The sequence below is a fragment of the Manihot esculenta genome, chromosome 2, assembly GCF_001659605.2.
Source record: "Manihot esculenta cultivar AM560-2 chromosome 2, M.esculenta_v8, whole genome shotgun sequence".
NCBI classification, from domain to species: Eukaryota; Viridiplantae; Streptophyta; class Magnoliopsida; order Malpighiales; family Euphorbiaceae; genus Manihot; species Manihot esculenta.
This window is the reverse complement of record NC_035162.2, coordinates 3943772-3963690: the sequence shown is the minus strand read 5'-3', so window position 1 is coordinate 3963690 and position 19919 is coordinate 3943772. Positions and strand designations below refer to the sequence as shown.

Below are 19919 nucleotides of genomic sequence, written 5' to 3'. Positions count from 1 at the left end.
TTATAATATAATATTTCTTTCATTTTATAATTTTTTTTATTATTTTAAATTTATTATCTATTTTACTTTTTAACACTAATAATATATAAATTATTTATTATAATCCTACTTAATTTTATTTTATTTTCAAATAAATTTTTTAAAATTCATATAATTAAAAAGTTAATAAAAAAATATAGGTGTGAAAAAATAAAATAAATAAAAATTATAAGATGAATGGAGCATAGAGTAGCAAATAAAAATTTATTTAATCTCTCACACTCACTCGAAGGATAACATTTTTTTTTCCAACGAAGGATAACATTTATAAGAAAGCCAGGGTGAAGAACCTGACACTGTTATTATAGTACATAAGCTGGGACAGTGGTACTACGCCATATTTGTTGCTTAAAAGAAATTCTAATGACCTCAATTCTCCAGTTGGAAGCTTGTGTCTGAGATTGTACACGCTCATTGGATAATTTATAAGCTCTAACTGGTAAAATTCTATGCAGAATGTGGTATTTTATGGCCTATTTTTTGAGCAAGCCATTGCCTTTCTGGATTAGGGTCAATGAAACCATGCCTCATAAACTCTTCTGCTTCTTCATCTACCAGTTCCCTGGCCCATGTAACTCGTTTTGATGGGCAACAACCTGGTCCAAAGCACCTGTATTTCCAATTAATGCAATCAAATTACATAAGGAAATAAATTAGTGGTTTTTCAGGAGCGTCTGCAAATTAGGAGCTTTGTGATCAGCTAACGCAAGGTGGAAGTGGAACAAATCAGAGAAAGACTGAGCCAGCGCTCTTCTTTGGAGCAAAACGGAAAAGAAATCATCTCTCAAAATAGTACTTTAAGGAATCATCCAAAATACTATAGATCACGGCCTGCTCCGCATATTTCATTGGAAGAAAATGAATTAAATCATTTTAAGAAGTTCCATATTAACAGTAGCGCTCCAAATTCCAAAGCAACAGATCTGCAAATAAAAATATTTTAATCTTAGATACCTGTACTCATAAAAGCAAGCGCTTCTCTCGTTTTCAGCTTTGCCCCAGTTATGCCAGCCCACATTTTTGATACATTGATCCATGTATGTATATGCAAAGACCACCCTTCCAAAGGGTCCCCATGGACGTCCAAGATATGCATATGAAGTCCCTCCATTACCCGTGATCACACATCTGCAGAAATGATGACCTTATAAAAAGACATAAATTGAGCAATACCACGCGCAACATAAACAGAAAATGCAGTACCCCGAGTGGGGGAAAAAGAGGTTGTGATGCATTAAACCATTTCACTTCAATTTGGCAGAAGTCAAAGCATTCTATCATGTTCTATTGTGCCTACATCCTTCAAATATAACCTTTAAGTATCAGGTGTCTGAATCTTGGTCACATGGATGAATTCTAGCAAAACTGTCCATTTTAAAAGATTTTTCGAAGAAAAATGATAGTTTTTGGCAACAAAGAACAGTATAACATTAGCAGCATAATGCAATAATATGTAAGGAGACTCTGAAATGCTGCAATTCCTGCTTCGCAACAAAGCATATGCTGTGTTGTTCAAACAAAGTGAGAGGAAAACAATAATTAATTGATAAAGTGTGATCTACAAGTTTATTTCCACAGTTAAAAAGCTAAATATAGTAACTCTTCATACCTCCAGCTCAGGTATTAAGACCCAAAATATGGTGCTATTAACTTTTAGATTCAAGTTGATTCAGAGAATATTAACAGTCAATACGTGCTTAGATATAATTCAATATTCCAACTTAAATCCACAAATTATAACCATATGGAATCTATTATACAAATTTGGTTTCAATACTCGGTTCCACACAAGTGTTACTTCACCCATCATTCAGTCGAACACATGAATTCATGAACTAAATAAAGGCTATAAATGCACAGACAAAGAACTGTATACAATTAAGCTGAGTACTTTAACCAGCATTAGTTGAAGTGTTAAGATCAGTTCATCTCATCAAAATTCAACGTTGGTTAATAAAACTTACCAATAGCCAGAATTCTTTTGAAAGAAAATATTATTATTTTAACTCCTATTGCAAAGCCAAGATCGGAAAGCTGCAGGCAAGAATCACACACCTCAAGAAGACATAACCAGTTGACTCCTGAGAAGTCTTTCTGCTTTGTGCAGTTACAAAACCTGCTGCCTTGCAGTGGATATGACAGTGCTCCAAGAGAGCAGTACTGTTCCCGAAAATGAAGTCCACACTTCCTTCAATATAGCAATCTTTGAGATACTGTTTTCCATGGTGAAGGTACACGGTGTCCTGCACAACAATTCATGAAAAGGTATGTTTGGCTACAATGAATATGCACGTTTGTTAACTGTGAGTATTTATTGCCTCAAATTATGGACACAAAAGCGTGTAGCCATATTAATCTGAAATAATTTGACTAGAAGGCCCAAAATCAGACAGTATTATCCAGACGTTGCTATGAAAAGCAAATGAGACAGGTAAATATACTTACCTGCCACCCTAGGAACCTACAATTGTAGAAGGCGCACCGATCAGCCGTCACCCTGATTGCCACAGCTTGACCTGAACCCTGGTAAAAGGGTAAAGATCAAAAAAGCATTATCCACAAACTGAAACAATTTGAGCTATTCGAACAAATGCACTTTTTTGGACAATACACAGAACACCTCGAACTATAAAATTCTAGGCCTAAGCTATGAATTAGACCTAAAAACTCATTCGAAAGAAAATCGGCCCAACATGCTCAGTGCCCCAGTAATCAAATCCCGGATTCTAAAATACTGGTAAACGAATCAAAAGGACCAAATTTTGGGCTGATACAAGATTAAAGACGCAAATTTCAAGCATTGATCAGTGAATTGACAACATTATGATTTAGAAAAGGAAGAAGCACGAAAAAAAAAAAGCAATAGAACAACTGGAACAAAAGGTTACCTCAGGAGCATTGTTCTCAAAAGTGATGTTCTCAGCAATAAAATCTTCCCCTTCCACTATCACACTCCCACATCCAAACGTACCCGTCCCAATCACCCTAGAAGCCTGCAAAAGTGACAAAACAAAAAACCTAACATCAACAAACTTGACTTGACCGCGCAGATGTTTCATCTGTCTAATTGTGTCGGAAAGGTAATGGGTGCACCTGATGGTGTTCGATTTTGGTTGCGGTATTGTTCCATGTGAGAACAGTATTCTCTGGAATTAAACCCACGAGGGTAATGAAGTTCTTAGTCTTAGGCACATACACCGGCTGCCTGTACACCCCAGGCGCCACACGTATAACCGTCCTGCAAGTATTGCCGAGGGGCACGGCGTCTATTGCTTGCTGTACAGTGGAGAAGTTACCGGAGCCGTCCTGCGCAACGGTAAGCACTCTAGCCGCCATTTTGACTAGGGAAGGAATCCAAAAGACACGAAATACAAGGACTAGGGAGTGTATGAGCGTATGTATTTGAAATGGCGATGGGATCGATTGCGGAGAAACAACGCGTACTATGAAAAGGCTGATAAATGAATTTAACGAAGTTTGTTTTGTCTGCGTTTTTTTTGAGTATGGCTCTTGAAATCAATTTCATGACATTAGCATGCACCGCACCACTCTTCTTAAATTTTTTTTCCGCAATTATTGGATTTGAGTGCTAACCGAGTTTATTTTAATCTCTTGTTTTATAATGATTATCCTGATTAGTAAAAATAACAGAAAACCTATGGATTTAAAATTAGTTAATTGATTTTGATAAAATTATTGATGTTAAGATTATGTGGAATGCTATTATATTTATAAATATATAAAAAAAATGGATAAAACTATTTTACTCATAGTTCTTTCATACAAACTGATTAGGGCAGTAAATCGTTATGGAACTAACAACAGGGTTTTCGAAAAGGGCGTGAAATGGCGCTTTAATAATGGCAGAACGATCATGTATAAAACAGATCATCGAGTCCCTACTCTATTCTCAAGACTTCCGGAACCAAAACGTAACCATAACACATCAATTGTCTGGATTCACCAATTATTGGAAGAAGGTAGATATTCTTGGAATAATGCCATGCTTCAAGCCAATTTTCGGGATGAAGACATCAGCCATATTTGATCCATTTCAATCCATATGATACAAGGTGAGGATCATCTTCTATGGCACTTGACGCATGGCTAGGAAAATTATCGACAATGATAGAACAAACATCTGCTTCACATCTTCTGTCCTTTTGGAGTAGCATTTAGAAGCTGCACCTCCCTCCTACACTCTCACTTTTCCTTTGAAGTATGCTCATAAAGATTCTTATTAATTAAGAACAGATTCAGTGGAGACGAGTAGAGTCTGTAACTCAGAAAATTAGAGCACGTGACTACAAAATTTAAACAATTAATTCTCAGTAACTCACTCAAGACTATTATGTGATATTTATGTTCTATTATATTATATGGATTGAAATTATTTTATAATTAACAGTAAAATCTCATATTACAATGATTAAATTACTTAAATTTTAAATTTAAAAATTAATCAATAAATAAGATAAATATAAAATTAGATAATAAAATAGTTCTTTAATAAAAAAATAATGGAACAAATTATGTATTATCATGTGTTTTTGGTGCATTTATGACAAAAGGATTGTCATTTTAGACGTTAGCAAATTAGAGCTTTCCCCTCACAACGATAATTCCATTAAAAATATTTTTTAATTAAATATCTTTTTATCATTAGTGAGATATATAATTTATATTTTTAAATTTAATTATTAAATTGTATTTTATTAATAAAATAATTTATTTAAATATTTTCATGAATTTAATTTTAAATATTATAATTATTTATAAATAATTACTCATAAATTATTAACTTAACAGAAATATAAAATAAAAAAAACCCTTCAATTTTGATAAAATATGAAGGACAACATTCCATTTTAAAAATGAAAGAATGAATATATTCATTAATTATATAAATCTCAAAATAATTAAAAAAAAAAACAATTGTAGCCAACTCAGAAAAGAAATTTTCATCCACGGCAAGGGTAAAAAGTTGCAAGATTCACCACTGCCTTAAAATTTCTAATAATAAAAAAATATAAAATAATATGATTCCATTGAACTACACAAAAAACACCTTGATAACAATTATCGACTCATTTTTTTATTGAAAAAAAAATAAAAAAAGGAAAGCCGAAAGCCACACTTTGGAAGCGTGAGAAAGCTGACACTGTTATTGTTGCAAATGAGGTGAGACCATTGCACTACACCTTATTTGTTGCTTAGAGAAATCCTAATGACCTCAATTCTCTAGTTATTTGCAGGAAGCTTGTGTCTGAGGACTGAGATAGTAGCCGCTCGCTGGATAATTTATCAGCTATAACTGCTAAAATTCTACGCAGAAACTGGCGTTTTATGGGCCAATTTTTGAGCAAGCCATGGCGATTCTGGATTAGGATCAATGAAAGCATGCCTCAAAAACTCTTCTGCTTGTTCATCAGGCAGTTCTTTGCACCATGCAACTCGTTTTGATTTGTCATAACCTGGTCCATAACACCTGCATTTACAATTAATACAATCAAATTACATTTAAAAAAAAATTAATCACTGGCACAATGCTACATGAAGAAAAGCAACAAATAAGTGGTGTTCCAGGAGCCTCTACAGAGTAGGAACTTTGTGATTAGATAACACGAGGTGGAAGTGGAACAAATCGGAGAAAGACTGAATCAGTGCTAACTCAAATCTTCCATCCCCACTTCCACAGTTTTTCTTATTTGGGAGCAAAACGGAAAAGAAATCATCTCTCGAAATAGTGCTTTCAGGAATCATACAAAATACTCTTAGATATCATCCTGCTAAAGTCAAATCCGCATATTTCAATGGAAGAAAATGAATCGATTCATGTCAACCAGTTCCATATTATCAGTAGCTCTTCAAATTCCAGAGCAACAGAACTGCAAACAAAAATATTTTAACCTGAAATACCTGTACTCATAAAAGCAAGCGGTACCCTCATTTTCAGTTTTGTCCCAGTTATGCCAGCCCGCATGGTTGATACATTGATCCATATATGTATATGCGAAGAGCACCCTTCCAAAGGGTCCCCATGGACGTCCAAGATATGCATATGAATTCCCTCCATTACCCGTGATCACACATCTGCAGAAATGCTGACCTTATGAAAAGACAAACTGAGCAATACCAAGTGCGACATAAACAGAAAATGCAGTACTCCAAGTGGGGGAAAAAGAGGTCATGATGCTTGCTATTAAACCATTTCACTTCAATTTGGCAGAAGTCAGAGCATACTATCATGTTCTATTATGCCTATATCCTTCAAATTTAACCTTGAAATATCAGATGTCTGAATCTTGGTCACATGGCTGAACTCTAGTAAACTGTCCATTTTAAAAGATTTTTGGAAGTAAAATCATAGTTTTCAGCAAGAAAGAACAGTAAAACATTGGCAGCATAATGCAATAATAGGTAAGGTGACCCTGAAATGCTGAAATTCCTGCTTCACAACAAAGCATATGCTGTGTTGTTCAAACAAAATGAGAGGAAAACGATAATTAATTGATAAAGTGTGATCTATAAGTTTATTGCCAAAGTTAAAAGGCTAAATATAGTAACTCTTCATAACTCCAGCTCAGGTATTAAACCCAAAATATGGTGCTATTAACTTTTAGATTCAAGTTGGATTGTCTTCTACCCAATTCAGAGAATATTAACAGTCAATACACGTGCTTAGATACAATTCAAAATTCCAACTTAAATCCACAAATTATAACCATATGGAATCTATCATACAAATTTGGTTTCACTACTCAGTTCTACACAAGTGTTACCTCACCCATCATTCAGTCCAATTCATGAACTAAATAAAGGCTATAAATGCACAGACAAAGAATTATATACAACTTATGCTGAGTACTTTACTCAGCATTAGTTAAAGTGTTAAGATCAGTTCATCTCATCAAGATTCAACGTTGGTTGATAAAAATTACCAATAAGAGTCAGAATTCTTTTGAAAGGAAAAGTTATTTTAACTTTATTGCAAAGCCAAGATCAAAAGCTGCTGGCAAGAATCACACACCTCAAGAACACATAAGCAGTTGAATCCTCAGCAGTCTTTCTGCTTTGTGCAGTTACATAACCGTCTGCCTTGCAGTGGATATGACAGTGCTCGAAGAGAGCAGTGCTGTTCCCAAAAATGAAGTCCACACTTCCTTCAACATAGCAATCTTTGAGATACTGTTTTCCACGGTGAAGGTACACAGTGTCCTGCACAAAAATTCTATGAGAAGGTATGTTTGGCTACAATGCATATGCATGTTTATTAACTGTGAGTATTTATTGCCTTAAATTATGGACACAATAGTGTGTAGTCACAAGAGGCATTGTATTGGGCCAAACCTTTGTTTGTGCTACTGGGTCAGCGCTATCCGGGTTACCTATCCGTTTCTTTAGGGTATTTTTTAGTTTTTGTCTGTGAAGCCTTCCTTTATGGGTTGGGTTGGGCTTTTTTTTTTTTTTTATCTTGGACCAAATCTTGGTTTTATTGTCTCAGCCTTAATGAAATTTTCTATCTCTGACAACAAAAAAAAAAAAAAAATACAATACATCTTTGACCAGAAGGTTCAAAATTTTACAGTATTATCCAAGAAGTTACCATAAAAAGCAATTGAGACTGGAAAATACACGTACCTGAAACCCTAGAAACCTACAATTGTAGAAGGCGCACCGATCAGCTGACACCCTGATTGCCACAGCTTGATGTGAACCCTAATAAAAGGGTAAAGAACATAAAAGAATTATCCACGAATCGAAACAATTTGAGCTATTCGAACAAATGTACTGTTTTTTGGATGACATACAAAACACCTCAAACTACAAAATTCTAAGCCTAAGCTATGAATTAGACCTAAAAACTCATTCAAAATAAAATAGCCTCAACATGGTCAATGCCCCAGTTATCAAATTCCGGATTTTAAAATTTTTGGGTCGATGCTGATTAAAGCCGCAAATTCAAGCATTGATTAGTGAATTGACAACATTAGGATTTAGAAAAGAAAGAAGGAAAAAAAAAAAAAGCAATAGAACAACGGGAACAAAACATTACCTCAGGAGCATTGTTCTCAAAAGTGATGTTCTCAGCAATAAAATCTTCCGCTTCCACTATCACAGTTCCACAGCCAAACGTACCCTTCCCAACTGTCTCAGCATCCTTCAAAAGAGACAAAGCAAAAAACCTAACGTCAACAAACTTGACTTAACGGCGAATGTTTCATCTGTGTAATTGTGTCGGAAAGGTAATGGGTGCACCAGGTGGTGTTCGATTTTGCTAGCGGTATTGTTCCAGGTGATAATAGTATTCTCTGGAATTGAACCCACTAGGGCAATGAAGTTCTTAGACTTAGCCACGAACAACGGTTGCTTGTACACCCCAGGTGCCACCCGTATAATGGTCCTGGCAGTGTTGTCGAGGGGCACAGCGTCTATTGCTTGCTGTATAGTGGTGTGGTTAGCGGACCCATCCTGCGCGACGGTGATCTCTGTAGCCATTATACTAGGGAGGCAACGAATTACAAGAACTAGGGAGCTTATCAGTGAATGTATTTGAAATGGCGATGGGATCAATTGCGAAGAAAGAAGGCGTAATATAAAAACACGAAATCTGTTATTTGAGAGTAAAAATAGAAGAAATTTGTTAATTGTCTGCGTTTTTCTAGTGAGTGTAGATCTTTGAATCAATTACATGATATTTCGCCGCTCTTTTTTAATTTTTTCCACATTTATTGGATCTGAGTGCTGACTGAATTTATTTTACTCTTTTGTTTTATAATGATTATATCCTGATTTAATAAAAATAATAAAAAAAGGAATATATCCTTATGATCTCAATTTTATTTTTATTATAATTACCTTTTAATTTTTAAATTATAAAATAATTTAATTTTTATAATTAGTGTGTAATATTTACATATTATGCATTTAAATTGTTTTGTAATTAAATGTTATATAATTAAATTACTTAAAAATTAAATATTAAATATTACTCCATTTTATTTTTTATACATATTAAAAAATATAATTCTTTATTAACTTTTTAATTATATTTATTTTAAATATATTAAATTTTATTAAATATTAAGATATATCTTTTAAAAAAATTTAAAAAATAAAATTATAATAATGAATTTATATATTATTATAATTTTAAAAAATAATAATAAATTTCAATTAATTTAATAACAATAATAATATTAATAATTTAATTATAATAATTATAATGATAGTCAATAAGAATTATAAGCAAAACATATGCGTAATTTAAAGAAATAAATTTAACATTTTAATTTAAGTATTAATTAAATTTCGAACAAAAAGTAAACTTGGTTATTTAACATTTTTTAACTCCTTTTATTATGTATTAAATAATTAATTTCAATTTAAATGAATAAATAATTTCTTATTGTTATTAAGCATTATTGTTGAATTAATAAATAGTAATTCAATATATTAAAATAAAAATCAAATAATTAAATAATTATTTTTAAAAAATTGAGAATTTATATATATGTATATATTATTCTTTTAATTTTCAGAAATATAATAAATCGATCATTTACAATCATCTTATTCGTTGAGTCTTTTATTCATTGAATAATGAATATTTTGTATAAACAATTTTTTAAAATATTTTATTCTTAAAATAAATTATTTTTGTTACTCAAATTAAACTGTAAATTTATTAGAATATTTTAAAACTAAATCTAAAATAGTTATCTACTTATTTATAATCTATAATTTATTTTAATTATTATAAAAAAAATAGTAATATCAATTATGGGAGAAGATGAAACGGAGGGTCCACAAGTCCAAAAAGCAGATTAGCTGATGAAGGTGCAATTAAACGTGGAAAACTAAAACACTGCGTATCCAAATGTAAACGCTATAAACGCCACCCTCCGAATTATATTCATCTCCCTTGTTCTGCGGAGGAAACATCATCGACTGGAACTATGCCGTACTATACGAGGAACGAAGACAACGTCTATGAATTCGTCGAGCATAATCCGACTCCATACAAAGGCGGATACGACATAGCTTTGACTTATGGACGTCCCCTCCCACCGTCTGAGGAGACCTGCTATCCACATAGCTCATCCGCCAATGATATCGATTACGATAGACCCCATTTTACTTCCTATGCAGAGCCCTCCGCCTACGCCGATGACCATCTCCAGGAAGAGTACACTAGCTATGTCCGTCCCAAGCCCCGACCTGGTCCTGCAGCTGGAGGGAAAGTGTTCGTTGATGCTAAGCCTAAGCCTGCTTTTGGGTTCCAACCTGGAAAGATAAGGCCTGGGTCCGATTATGGATCTGGTGGCTATGGTGGAAGGCCTGAGTATAAGAAGCCAGCTAGCCAGGAATATGGGTCTGGGTACGGCGGGAGAACCGATTATGAGAGGCCGAGTTATGGAGATGACCCGCCCAGGAGGCCTAGTTATGGGAGGCAAGAAGAGGAGTATGAGAGGCCAACTTATGAAAGACGCGACGACGACGATGATGAGTCTCGCAACAAGTATGGTTATGGTGGCGAAGAGGGTTATAGCCGCAAGAAATATGTAAGCACTTCCAAACTTTGTACTCATTGTGTACAAGTCAGCTGCAAGTTTATTTATTTCTATGGTTTGTGAGAGAACATGAGATTCTTTTCCTTATTTTGTGGAAGAATGTCTGATGTCGCACTTGATTTGTTGATTTCCTTTGGTCTAAACAATTTCCAAGTGCATTGTAGAAGTTCTTCTAAAGCAATCGTATTACAGGCATTATTCCTTTGCATGTTGTTGCTTCGTTTTGTTTTCTAAATGTTAAAATTGCAACTTTACTTGAAATCAGAGGCGCTTAGTCAATATTTACTTGAAAAGTGTTCCTGGATGATTCATGGAGGATGCTTCTTAGCCAATTATGCTCTATGTGAATTCGTCATATATACTTTTATCTTGTCTGACTGACCATGCATGAAATTGTTAGGGAGATGATGAATCTACTGATAGTTCTGATGATGATTCCGATGATGAAAGGAAGAAGCATCGTAGCAACAAGCGCCACCACTGCAAGAAGAAGTATAATGACTAGTGATGGAGCTGTTATCAATGGATGCATGCCCAGTATTGCTACTAAATAAAAGATCGAGGCATGTTTCCTTTTTAATAGTTGTTCTGTTTTGTGTAAGAGCTCCTTGTCGACTTGTAGTGTGATGGATCATCTATTAGCATTCATGCTATCATTACCTACTAGTGCATGTTTCCTTTTAAATTTTGCTTCCGTTGTGCATTGTGTGTATATTGTTTTGTACTCTTAAATAAAATCCTGTCCTTTAGAGTTTGCAATGTTTCTTATATTTGTTGTTTGCTGGCGAATTGACATTGAATTTCATCAAATGTGCTGGTCTAGAAATTGGAATGGGATGAGATCTTCAGTCAATTGAAGTCTCCGTTGCTATTAAGGTTGTTGGAATACGCGTGTTTCTGAGTCCTCATCAGCCTTTTGGTCACTGCAATATAATGGGTGTTCCTGAATTTAAGGTTATAACGAATCGATCTTAAACTTTAATTTGTAATATAAAAGTTTTTGAATTTAAATTTAATTAACATAAAACTCCATATATAATTATATCTAAAATGATTTAAATATTTTTTATAATTAAAATTAAAAGATCTCTAAATAATAACTTTCTTTCTTCACTCAATTATCTCTCCTCTCACTCTATAGTTGACAGAGATAAAATAGGCAAACAAATTGATTTATATGCATTCCATCCCCAGTAATAATTATAATTATCCATAAGCTTCATGTTGTAATAGAAAAAATGAATGATTTAAAATTTTCACTTTTTATTTTTATGAAATAAGAAAATAAATCTCTAAAATCAATAGAAGATACATTTTAGTTAAAGAAAAATTGATAGTTTCTCTTCTCTATTAATATCCATTTCTTTTAATAACTCTGTAACCTTTCATTTCTATATCTCTCACTCTTTCATCGCCTTCTTCTTCTTCTTTTAATCTTCTCCATTGACTCTCCTTCGCAAGCCACTCGATTTGTTATAGATGGAGCCAATCATAGCCAGCACACATAGCTTATAAAGGAATCATTTCTCACATGCAAGGCATACGAAGCCAATATCGATGGCAGCTAATAAAGGCTGAAAGGGGCAAAATCAGAGACTGCGAAGAGGACCAAGATTGGGATTTACTTTGCAAAGCTGGGTTTTGAATGTTGTGTATAGATTTCATAGTTACTGGTATGGATTTTGGTAAATGGATGGGCATGTATATATATTCACATGATTTACTTTTAGATTGATGAAATTTAGATTGTGAGTTTAATAGATTTGTGATTTGGATGTTAATTCACAGTGTAAATGAATTTCTTTGGGTAATTTGTTCCCATGATTTTTTTTTAGTAATTTCAATGAAATGACTACTGGGAATTGGGGATTGAAAGATTTGTTTGTAATGAATCAAATTGAATGAATTTTTCTCCTGGATATTAGGGATTCAAAGTTTATTCAAAAGGTGGTTGATTCTTGGATTATCTCAATGGTGTTTGATTTGGTTGTAATGTGTAATTTGTTCTCTGTGAGGATGATGAATGAGGAATCTTAAGTTTGTGATTTCTTTTCTCCCAAATCAATCATTCAATTCTTAGCAGAGGTTCCCGATGCTGATAAAGTGTTCTTTTTTTATTTGCTATTTTTTTTCAATTCTTGTTAATTTATTCTGGATATTGATACACAATTAGATTGTGAGGATAAATTTAGATTTTAAAAGTTCTCTTTTTTTCACTGAGTTAAAAGATTTTTCTGATATTTTTGATAGAAAATCAGATGTAAAAATGGATGAAAAGATTAAACTTTTTAAGGGAAACAAAACAAAAGGTTGATTTAATGAGTTTTTAAAATTATAAAGATTAAATTGTAAATAATGATAATATTTGGCCTCAAGACTTAGTCTGATTATAAGTGTTAAGTATTGATGACAAGTGTATTGAGTAAATAAGAGAGATCTCTACTTCTCAATCTCCATTTTAAAATAAATAATGATAATATTTAGAAATTATATCATAAATCTCCCATATATTTTTTTTTATCAATAGTTATACTCAATTTTTTTTGAATATGCATAAGTTAGATCAATACTAACGGGAGTTTTTTTTTTCAATTTCTAATATCTTTTTATAAGAAAGAAGATATTTAAAGGCATTAAAAAAACTACTTTTATAAGTATTCAACCACCGGTCTAGAGAGTATCAAGTGAGATGTTTGATTGTCAGAGAAACCGTTTTCAAAATAGCTGGTGATGGACATTTGATAAAGTCAAGTAGATGGATCAATGATAGGCAAAGAATAAAGAGTATATTATTTTTTTTAATTAATTTAAAATATTGTATATTATTTTTTTAATGGGTAAATCGATAAATTAAAAGAATTTTTATGTCAATTAAATTAAAGTTTAAGAAGTTTTATATGTTGCAAATTGAAGTTCAGTAATAATAAGTTACAATCCTAGTGAAGTTGAGGGGCAACTAGTAAAATTTACCGCAATTATCATAATCACCCGCCTCAAAGTTGAGCCTCCGTTTGCGTGGCTTAGCCGCCAGACGACTTATTTCATCTTCAGTTGTTCCAAGATTGTAAGAATTCCACTATAGGAAAAGAGCAACAAAAACTAAATGGTGATCTTAATTCAAAAAACAAAATAAATAAATAAAGGAAATGAATTTTTAAAATGGTTTTTGTATTAAAAATTATGACATTCGTTCCTATAAGAAAAAGAAAATATATAACATTTTCTCTTCATGCCCTCGTTTCTTCTTGATAAGAGGGAAAATAAAGAGTTTAGAATACAGTTAGTGGGATTCGGTAATTCATCTCTATCTTAAATAAAAATTTTAATTATTGAATTTTCAAAATCATCATGTTAAATTTAATATTAACCAATCACAAAATAATAAAAAAATCAATTTAAACCATTATAAAAAATTTTCTGGACTAAATTGAGAAAAAAAAAACAAACTATTTTAATAACAAAATGAAATTTCAGAAAATAAATCGTTTTGTACTGAGGGCTAAACTATGCTTTGATCAAATCACGTTGACTATATTAATTACCTCAAAATAAATATGGACAAAGAGCCCCTGCTCTCCTTGCTGTACAGTACGGCCCCTAATTACCATCTTCCAATTCATCTGCTAGCAACTAGTTGAGCCATATGCCCTTAGAGAGGAAAAAAAGAGTCATATGCACAATTATCTCTGAGCATTGTTCACTGTATCATATTCAGAAGTGTCAGCCTCTCAGCAACCCTTTGACGCATAAATTTCATTCGACTAACAGCACAAATAACCATGATTCTTGATAAAATTTAACTGAAATCCCTAAGGGCATTCAGCTTTCACATCGATGGCCTATTTAGTTCATGATATTTGTTGGATCCACATTTACGATCAGCCAAGAACACATTGAAAGAAAGAGAGCTCACAGGATCTTGTCGCCTCCTGTAGTCCTGCCTTTAAACACAAAACAAAGATGTAAAGCTTTATGCCCCACCCAACTGCACCCTGGATTTTTACTTGCTTCACACCGTATACCATTTGCTTCGGCTGTACGATCTGAAGCAACATATACATCACGAAGGAGAATATAGTCTTCTCCTTCATCTGGTTTCAACTCCAACAGCTTCTTCACTACTCTCTCTGCCATATTGACGTCGGCATATATTCTGCAAGCTGCAAGCAAAGCTCCCCAAACGACATCATTACTTTGTATTGGCATGTTAACTATTAAGTCATATGCCTCTTCTACCCGGCCTGCCCTGCCTAACGTGTCTACCGTGCACCCATAATGCTCAACACTGGCTTCAATTCCATAGTCTCTTTGCATGCTTTGAAACATCCTGTACCCTTCATCAACCATTCCCTTGTGTGCATATGCAGTTAAAAGAGATAAGGATGTCACTCTATCGGGTGCAACCCCTGAATTCAACATACAAACTAAACAATCCACATGCATCTTCAACATATCCATGGTTTGCACATGCAACAATCATTGAATTCCATGTAATCAAGCTCTTCCTGCTCATATTATTGAAAACTTGCCATGCTCTACTTATACAACCACACTTTGCATACATATCAATCAAAGCATTGCAAAGTGAAACCATCCACCCAAACCCATTCTCATCAATATAAGAATGCACATTAATTCCTGTTTCCAGATCGCCCAAATTTGTACATGCTGAAATCACACTAACGATAGTGACCTCATCTGGTCTCACTCCAACATCTCTCATCTTCCAAAACAACTCTAATGCTTCCCTCGAACGCTTAGCATGTGAATACCCAGAAACCATAGCAGTCCAAGAAACCACATCTTTCTCTGGCATGTTGTCGAAAACCTGCCTAGCAAGCTCCAGTTCTGCAGCCCTCAAGTGCGCCAAAACCAGACCATGATATGACATCTACCCCCACTGTCTCATTAAAAACCCTCCAAGCTGCTGGTGGACTCCCCTTCACCGCATACAGATGAATCAATGCATTTTGAACAAGCAGGTGGGAGCAAAACCCATACTTCAACACTGTCCATTGTATCTCATCATACTCCATACCCAAAGGCAAGTTACGAATTTTATGCAATTTAGAGCGCGCTTTTATCAAGAAATTGAACGTAAATTCATCCGGACGAACACAGTTTTTCCTCATTTGATCAGATAAATAGACAGAATAAGAGGGAGACGAGCTTTTAGCATAGCCACGAATGATGGTATTATAGAAGTAAGTGTTTGGTTGGGGCGTTTGATCAAACAAGCGGTGAGTAAATCACCCGAGGGTGAAACCGCTGTAAAGCGGAGCAATTTACCAAGAAAAAAAGAGTGATTGTGGAGGTTAGTGAGGATGGAGTGAGCGTGAATTTGCTTAAGGTGGTTCATGGACTGGCAGGTCTCTACCATGGAAGCTAGAGTGATGGCGAGGTTATGAAAAATTACAATTTAATTAATGTGGGAAAAGAAGCGTGTAACATTAAAATTGTGATTTCTCATACCAGAGAGTAATATTGAATCTTAATGGTGCAAATTGCAGATTTAATCAATTTTAACAAATGTATAATTGATCAAAACGTCAGTTCTCTATATATATATATAAAATACTTTATTGATTGAATTAGACAATAAAAATGATCAAATGGATTTCAGAATTAAAAAATCCTCATAAATAATAGCAATTTCAGTGATTACCCCTCTCTTTTAAAAAAAAAAAAAAAGAAAAAACTTCCATGAAAATGGTAATATCAATTATGCGAAATCATCACATATCGAGGTCCAATTAAACATGGACACCTTCCCCCCCCCCAATTGATATCTACTTCTGAATGCCACCTGGCTCACCTGATCAAAGATAATACAAAACGAAACTGACAGACAAAAGGAAACCAAAACGCCGCGTTTCCAGATGTAAACGCTATAAACGGCCAGCCCCCGATTTTCATTCATCTCTCTTGTTTTGCGGAGGAAAGATCGACAACTGAAACTATGCCGTACTATTCGAGGAACGAAGACGACGTCAATGATTTCGACGAGTATGATCCGACTCCATATGGAGGCGGGTACGACCTAGCCTTGACTTATGGACGTCCCCTCCCACCGTCTGAGGAGACCTGTTATCCAAACAGCTCATCCGCCGATGAGATCGACTACGATAGACCCCATTTCACTTCCTATGCGGAGCCCTCCGCCTACGCCGATGAGCATCTCCAGGAAGAGTACACTAGCTATGCCCGTCCCAAGCCCCGACCTGGTCCTGCTCATGGCTTCACTCCTGGCTATGCAGCCGGAGGGGAAGTGTTTGTTGATGCTAAGCCTGAGCCTGCTTATGGGTTCCAACCTGGGCCTGGGTCCGATTATGGATCTGGTGGCTATGGTGGAAGGCCCGAGTATGAGAAGCCACCTAGCCAAGAATATGGGTCTGGGTACGGCCAGAGGCCAGAATCGGAATACGGATCTGGTGGATATGGCGGGAGGACCGAGTACGAGAAGCCAGCCAGCGAAGAATACGGATCGGGCTATGGCGTAAGGCCAGAATCGGAATACGGATCTGGTGGATATGGCGGCAAGACTGAGTATGGAAGGCCAACCAGCGAGGAATACGGATCAGGCTATGGCCGGAGACCAGAATATGGATCTGGGTACGGCGGGAGAACTGACTATGAGAGGCCATCCGGTGGGGAGTATGGATCTGGCTATGGCAGGAGACCTGAATCAGAATATGGAACTGGGAGAACCGATTACGAGAGGCCACCCGGTGGGGAGTATGGATCCGGCTATGGCAAGAGACCTGAATCTGGGTATGGGGGGAGTACTGAGTATGAGAGACCCAGTTCGGAATATGATTCTGGATATGGGGGCAGGACGGAGTATGGATCAGGGCATGAAAGGAGGAATGAGTCCGAATATGAAGGTGGTGGGTATGGGCGCAAGCCAAGTTACGGGGAGGAACGAGGTTATGGAGAGAGGACTGAGTATGAGAGGCCGAGTTATGGAGATGAGCCGCCCAGGAGGCCTAGTTATGGGAGGCAAGAAGAGGAGTATGAGAGGCCAACTTATGAGAGACGCGATGATGATGATGATGATGAGTCTCGCAACAAGTATGGTTATGGTGGCGAAGAGGGTCATAGCCGCAAGAAATATGTAAGCATTTCCAAACTTTGTACTCGTTGTGTATGTCAGCTGCAAGTTTATTTATTTCTATGGTTTGTCACAGAACATGAAATTCTTTGCTTTATTTTGTCTGAAGAATGTCTGATATCAAACTTGATTTATTGATTTCCATTGGTCTAAGCAATTTCCAAGTGCATTGTATAAATTCTTCTGAAGCAATCGTATTACGTGCATTATTCTTTGCATGTTTTTGCTTCGTTTTGTTTTCTAAACGCTAAAATTGCAACTTTGTTTTAGTTACAACGTTGATGGACAGAAGCTTTTTAAAGACACAAAAAGGTGTTGTACTTAACCACAGACATAGTCTACTTCTTCTTCTATTTATTTTAATTTGTTTTCACTTTTATTTTTTGTGTTTCTTTTCCCGGAAAATAGTGTGTTTGGATGTAGATTTGTTGGTTAAAAAAGAATAGTTGACCAAATTGAGATAAGCTTGGGCCTGATCCAGTTACCAATTAGATCATTGTTGTATGAAAGTGAGCTGGGCTGTGGGATCCAGTCTTTTTGAAATAAGAGGTGCTAGTCAATATTTATTTTAAAAGTGCTCCTGGATGATTCATGGAGGATGCTTCTTTATTTTTGTTGGTTAGTGAAACACTCGATAAGTTCCAGGTCCATAGTGCATGCTAACTCTATTAGCAATCAAATTTGAACTTTGTTGATGATTCTTTGTTGTTCACTATCTCTCCTATTGCAAGCCTCATCAAAAAGGGAAATTGAAAGTTCTTGGATTTGAACTTCGTCTACGATTACATGTCGGTGAAGGAGTTGAATTTGTTTTTTTTCCACTTCTCTGTCTAAAAGATAATTGCTATTAGCCAATTATGCTAGATGTGAATTCGCCACTACTATGCCTTGTCTGACTGATCACGCATGAAATTATCAGGGAGATGATGATGATGACTCTGGTGATGAAGAGAAGCGTAATCGCTACAAGCACCACCACCACAAGAAGCATTATGATGATGAGTGATGCAGCCTTTGTCAATGGACGCATGCCCATTATTGGCTACTAAATAAAGGATGGAGGCATGTTTCCTGTTTGATAGTCGTTCTGTTTTGTGTAAGAGCTCGTTGTGAACCTGTGTGCTTTCCCTAGTGTGAAGGATCATGTGTTAGTATTCATGCTGTCATTACCTACTAGTGCATGTTTCCTTTAATGGTGCTTCCGTTGTGCGATGTGCGTGAACATGTTACTGGGTAATTTTGTTTGTCCTCCTAAATAAAATCTTGAACTCTTGAGTTTGGAATGGTTCTTATATTTGGCTGTTTGCTTACGTATTGTTGACATTGAATTTCATCAAATGTGCTGCTGTAAAACTTGTAACGGGGATGAGATATTCTCTCAAGTCTCCGTTGTTATGTGTCGGTTGTCGGAAATACCCATGTGTCTGTCCTCCCCATCAGCCCTTTGGTCGCAATTATATATGGTCAAAGTTGATCCTCCATTTTCATGGTTAAGCTACTAGACGATTTATTTCGTCTTTATAACATTCTCTCATCTTCTCATGCCCTCACGTCTTCTTGATAAGAGGGAGAACAAAGAGCTTTTAGAATAGTTACTATGATTCGGTAATTAATCTCTATTTCTTAAATAAAAAATTTAATTTCATATCTTTTTTTCTTAAAAAATTTACGAATCTTCAATATCATTATGTTAAATTTAATATTTATCAATCACAAAATAAAAAATAAAATATCATAGACTAAATTCAGAAAAAAATATTTCAATAATAAAATGAAATTTGAGAAAATAAATCCTTATTCAATTAAACAAAAAAGGCCTAAACTATCGTTTGATAAAATCGTGTGGACTGTACTATTAATTACCTCAAAATAAATATGAACATGAAGAAGCAACAAATATATCAACTCTAACAGCTTCTTCACTACCCTTACCGTCATATATTATAATCAGAAGAAATTTGTTATAATCAGAATAGTGCATATTTGTATCATTAGATTTTCCCAAGAAAATCGACTGCAAATTTTATAATCACAATAGTCGACAACTATCCACATTAATTACTTGTTAATGCCTAACCTAGCATGTTCAAGTATCTAAAACATTAATTAAATTGAATATGGTAGTCTAAGTTTGATTCTCAAATAAGTACCTTGCCACCTTTTTCTAAGAGGAATCATACCACGATTTAATGTCA

General features: G+C 34.9%; 4 protein-coding genes across 4 annotated transcripts; 1 reads left to right on the top strand and 3 right to left on the bottom strand.

Annotated features, from left to right (window-relative positions):
• Window positions 1–224: 224 nt before the first annotated feature.
• On the bottom strand, window positions 225–3582 carry LOC110602516 (pectinesterase 31). The gene is made up of 6 exons (XM_021740058.2): window positions 3133–3582; window positions 2928–3032; window positions 2485–2562; window positions 2095–2282; window positions 994–1167; window positions 225–649 (listed from the first exon to the last, which is right to left on the bottom strand). Exons 1-6 carry the CDS (start codon window positions 3373–3375, stop codon window positions 487–489), a joined length of 951 nt encoding a protein of 316 aa, XP_021595750.2. The 5' UTR covers window positions 3376–3582; the 3' UTR covers window positions 225–486.
• Window positions 3583–5041: 1459 nt separating this feature from the next.
• LOC110603072 (pectinesterase 31) lies at window positions 5042–8734 on the bottom strand. The gene is made up of 6 exons (XM_043953968.1): window positions 8299–8734; window positions 8096–8200; window positions 7681–7758; window positions 7070–7257; window positions 5959–6132; window positions 5042–5527 (listed from the first exon to the last, which is right to left on the bottom strand). The coding sequence occupies exons 1-6, from the start codon at window positions 8536–8538 to the stop codon at window positions 5365–5367; spliced, it is 948 nt and encodes a 315-aa protein (XP_043809903.1). The 5' UTR covers window positions 8539–8734; the 3' UTR covers window positions 5042–5364.
• A 1249-nt stretch (window positions 8735–9983) lies between these two features.
• Window positions 9984–19016, top strand: LOC110603049 (uncharacterized protein At5g39570-like). The gene is made up of 5 exons (XM_043951031.1): window positions 9984–10604; window positions 11014–11105; window positions 12539–12599; window positions 16462–17727; window positions 18644–19016. The coding sequence occupies exons 1-5, from the start codon at window positions 9999–10001 to the stop codon at window positions 18728–18730; spliced, it is 2112 nt and encodes a 703-aa protein (XP_043806966.1). The 5' UTR covers window positions 9984–9998; the 3' UTR covers window positions 18731–19016.
• LOC110608365 (pentatricopeptide repeat-containing protein At1g06143-like) lies at window positions 14951–15632 on the bottom strand. The gene has a single exon (XM_043953969.1). It carries the CDS (start codon window positions 15502–15504, stop codon window positions 15004–15006), a length of 501 nt encoding a protein of 166 aa, XP_043809904.1. The 5' UTR covers window positions 15505–15632; the 3' UTR covers window positions 14951–15003.
• Window positions 19017–19919: the final 903 nt, after the last annotated feature.

Bases quoted from the DNA above. Each gene is read 5' to 3' on its own strand.
- LOC110603072 (XM_043953968.1), bottom strand. From the start codon at position 8,538: ATGGCTACAGAGATCACCGTCGCGCAGGATGGGTCCGCTAACCACACC. The intron at 8,201-8,298 runs GTGCACCCATTA...TCTCTTTTGAAG, and splicing joins GCAAAATCGAACACCACCTG to GATGCTGAGACAGTTGGGAA. The intron at 7,258-7,680 runs GTACGTGTATTT...ATTTTTGTGCAG, and splicing joins GTAGGTTTCTAGGGTTTCAG to GACACTGTGTACCTTCACCG.
- LOC110603049 (XM_043951031.1), top strand. From the start codon at position 9,999: ATGCCGTACTATACGAGGAACGAAGACAACGTCTATGAATTCGTCGAG. The intron at 10,605-11,013 runs GTAAGCACTTCC...TGAAATTGTTAG, and splicing joins GTTATAGCCGCAAGAAATAT to GGAGATGATGAATCTACTGA. The intron at 12,600-16,461 runs GTTGTAATGTGT...CGAAACTGACAG, and splicing joins TCTCAATGGTGTTTGATTTG to ACAAAAGGAAACCAAAACGC.
- LOC110608365 (XM_043953969.1), bottom strand. From the start codon at position 15,504: ATGTCATATCATGGTCTGGTTTTGGCGCACTTGAGGGCTGCAGAACTG.
- LOC110602516 (XM_021740058.2), bottom strand. From the start codon at position 3,375: ATGGCGGCTAGAGTGCTTACCGTTGCGCAGGACGGCTCCGGTAACTTC. The intron at 2,283-2,484 runs GTAAGTATATTT...ATTGTTGTGCAG, and splicing joins GTAGGTTCCTAGGGTGGCAG to GACACCGTGTACCTTCACCA. The intron at 650-993 runs GTATCTAAGATT...TTGGAAATACAG, and splicing joins GCTTGCTTTTATGAGTACAG to GTGCTTTGGACCAGGTTGTT.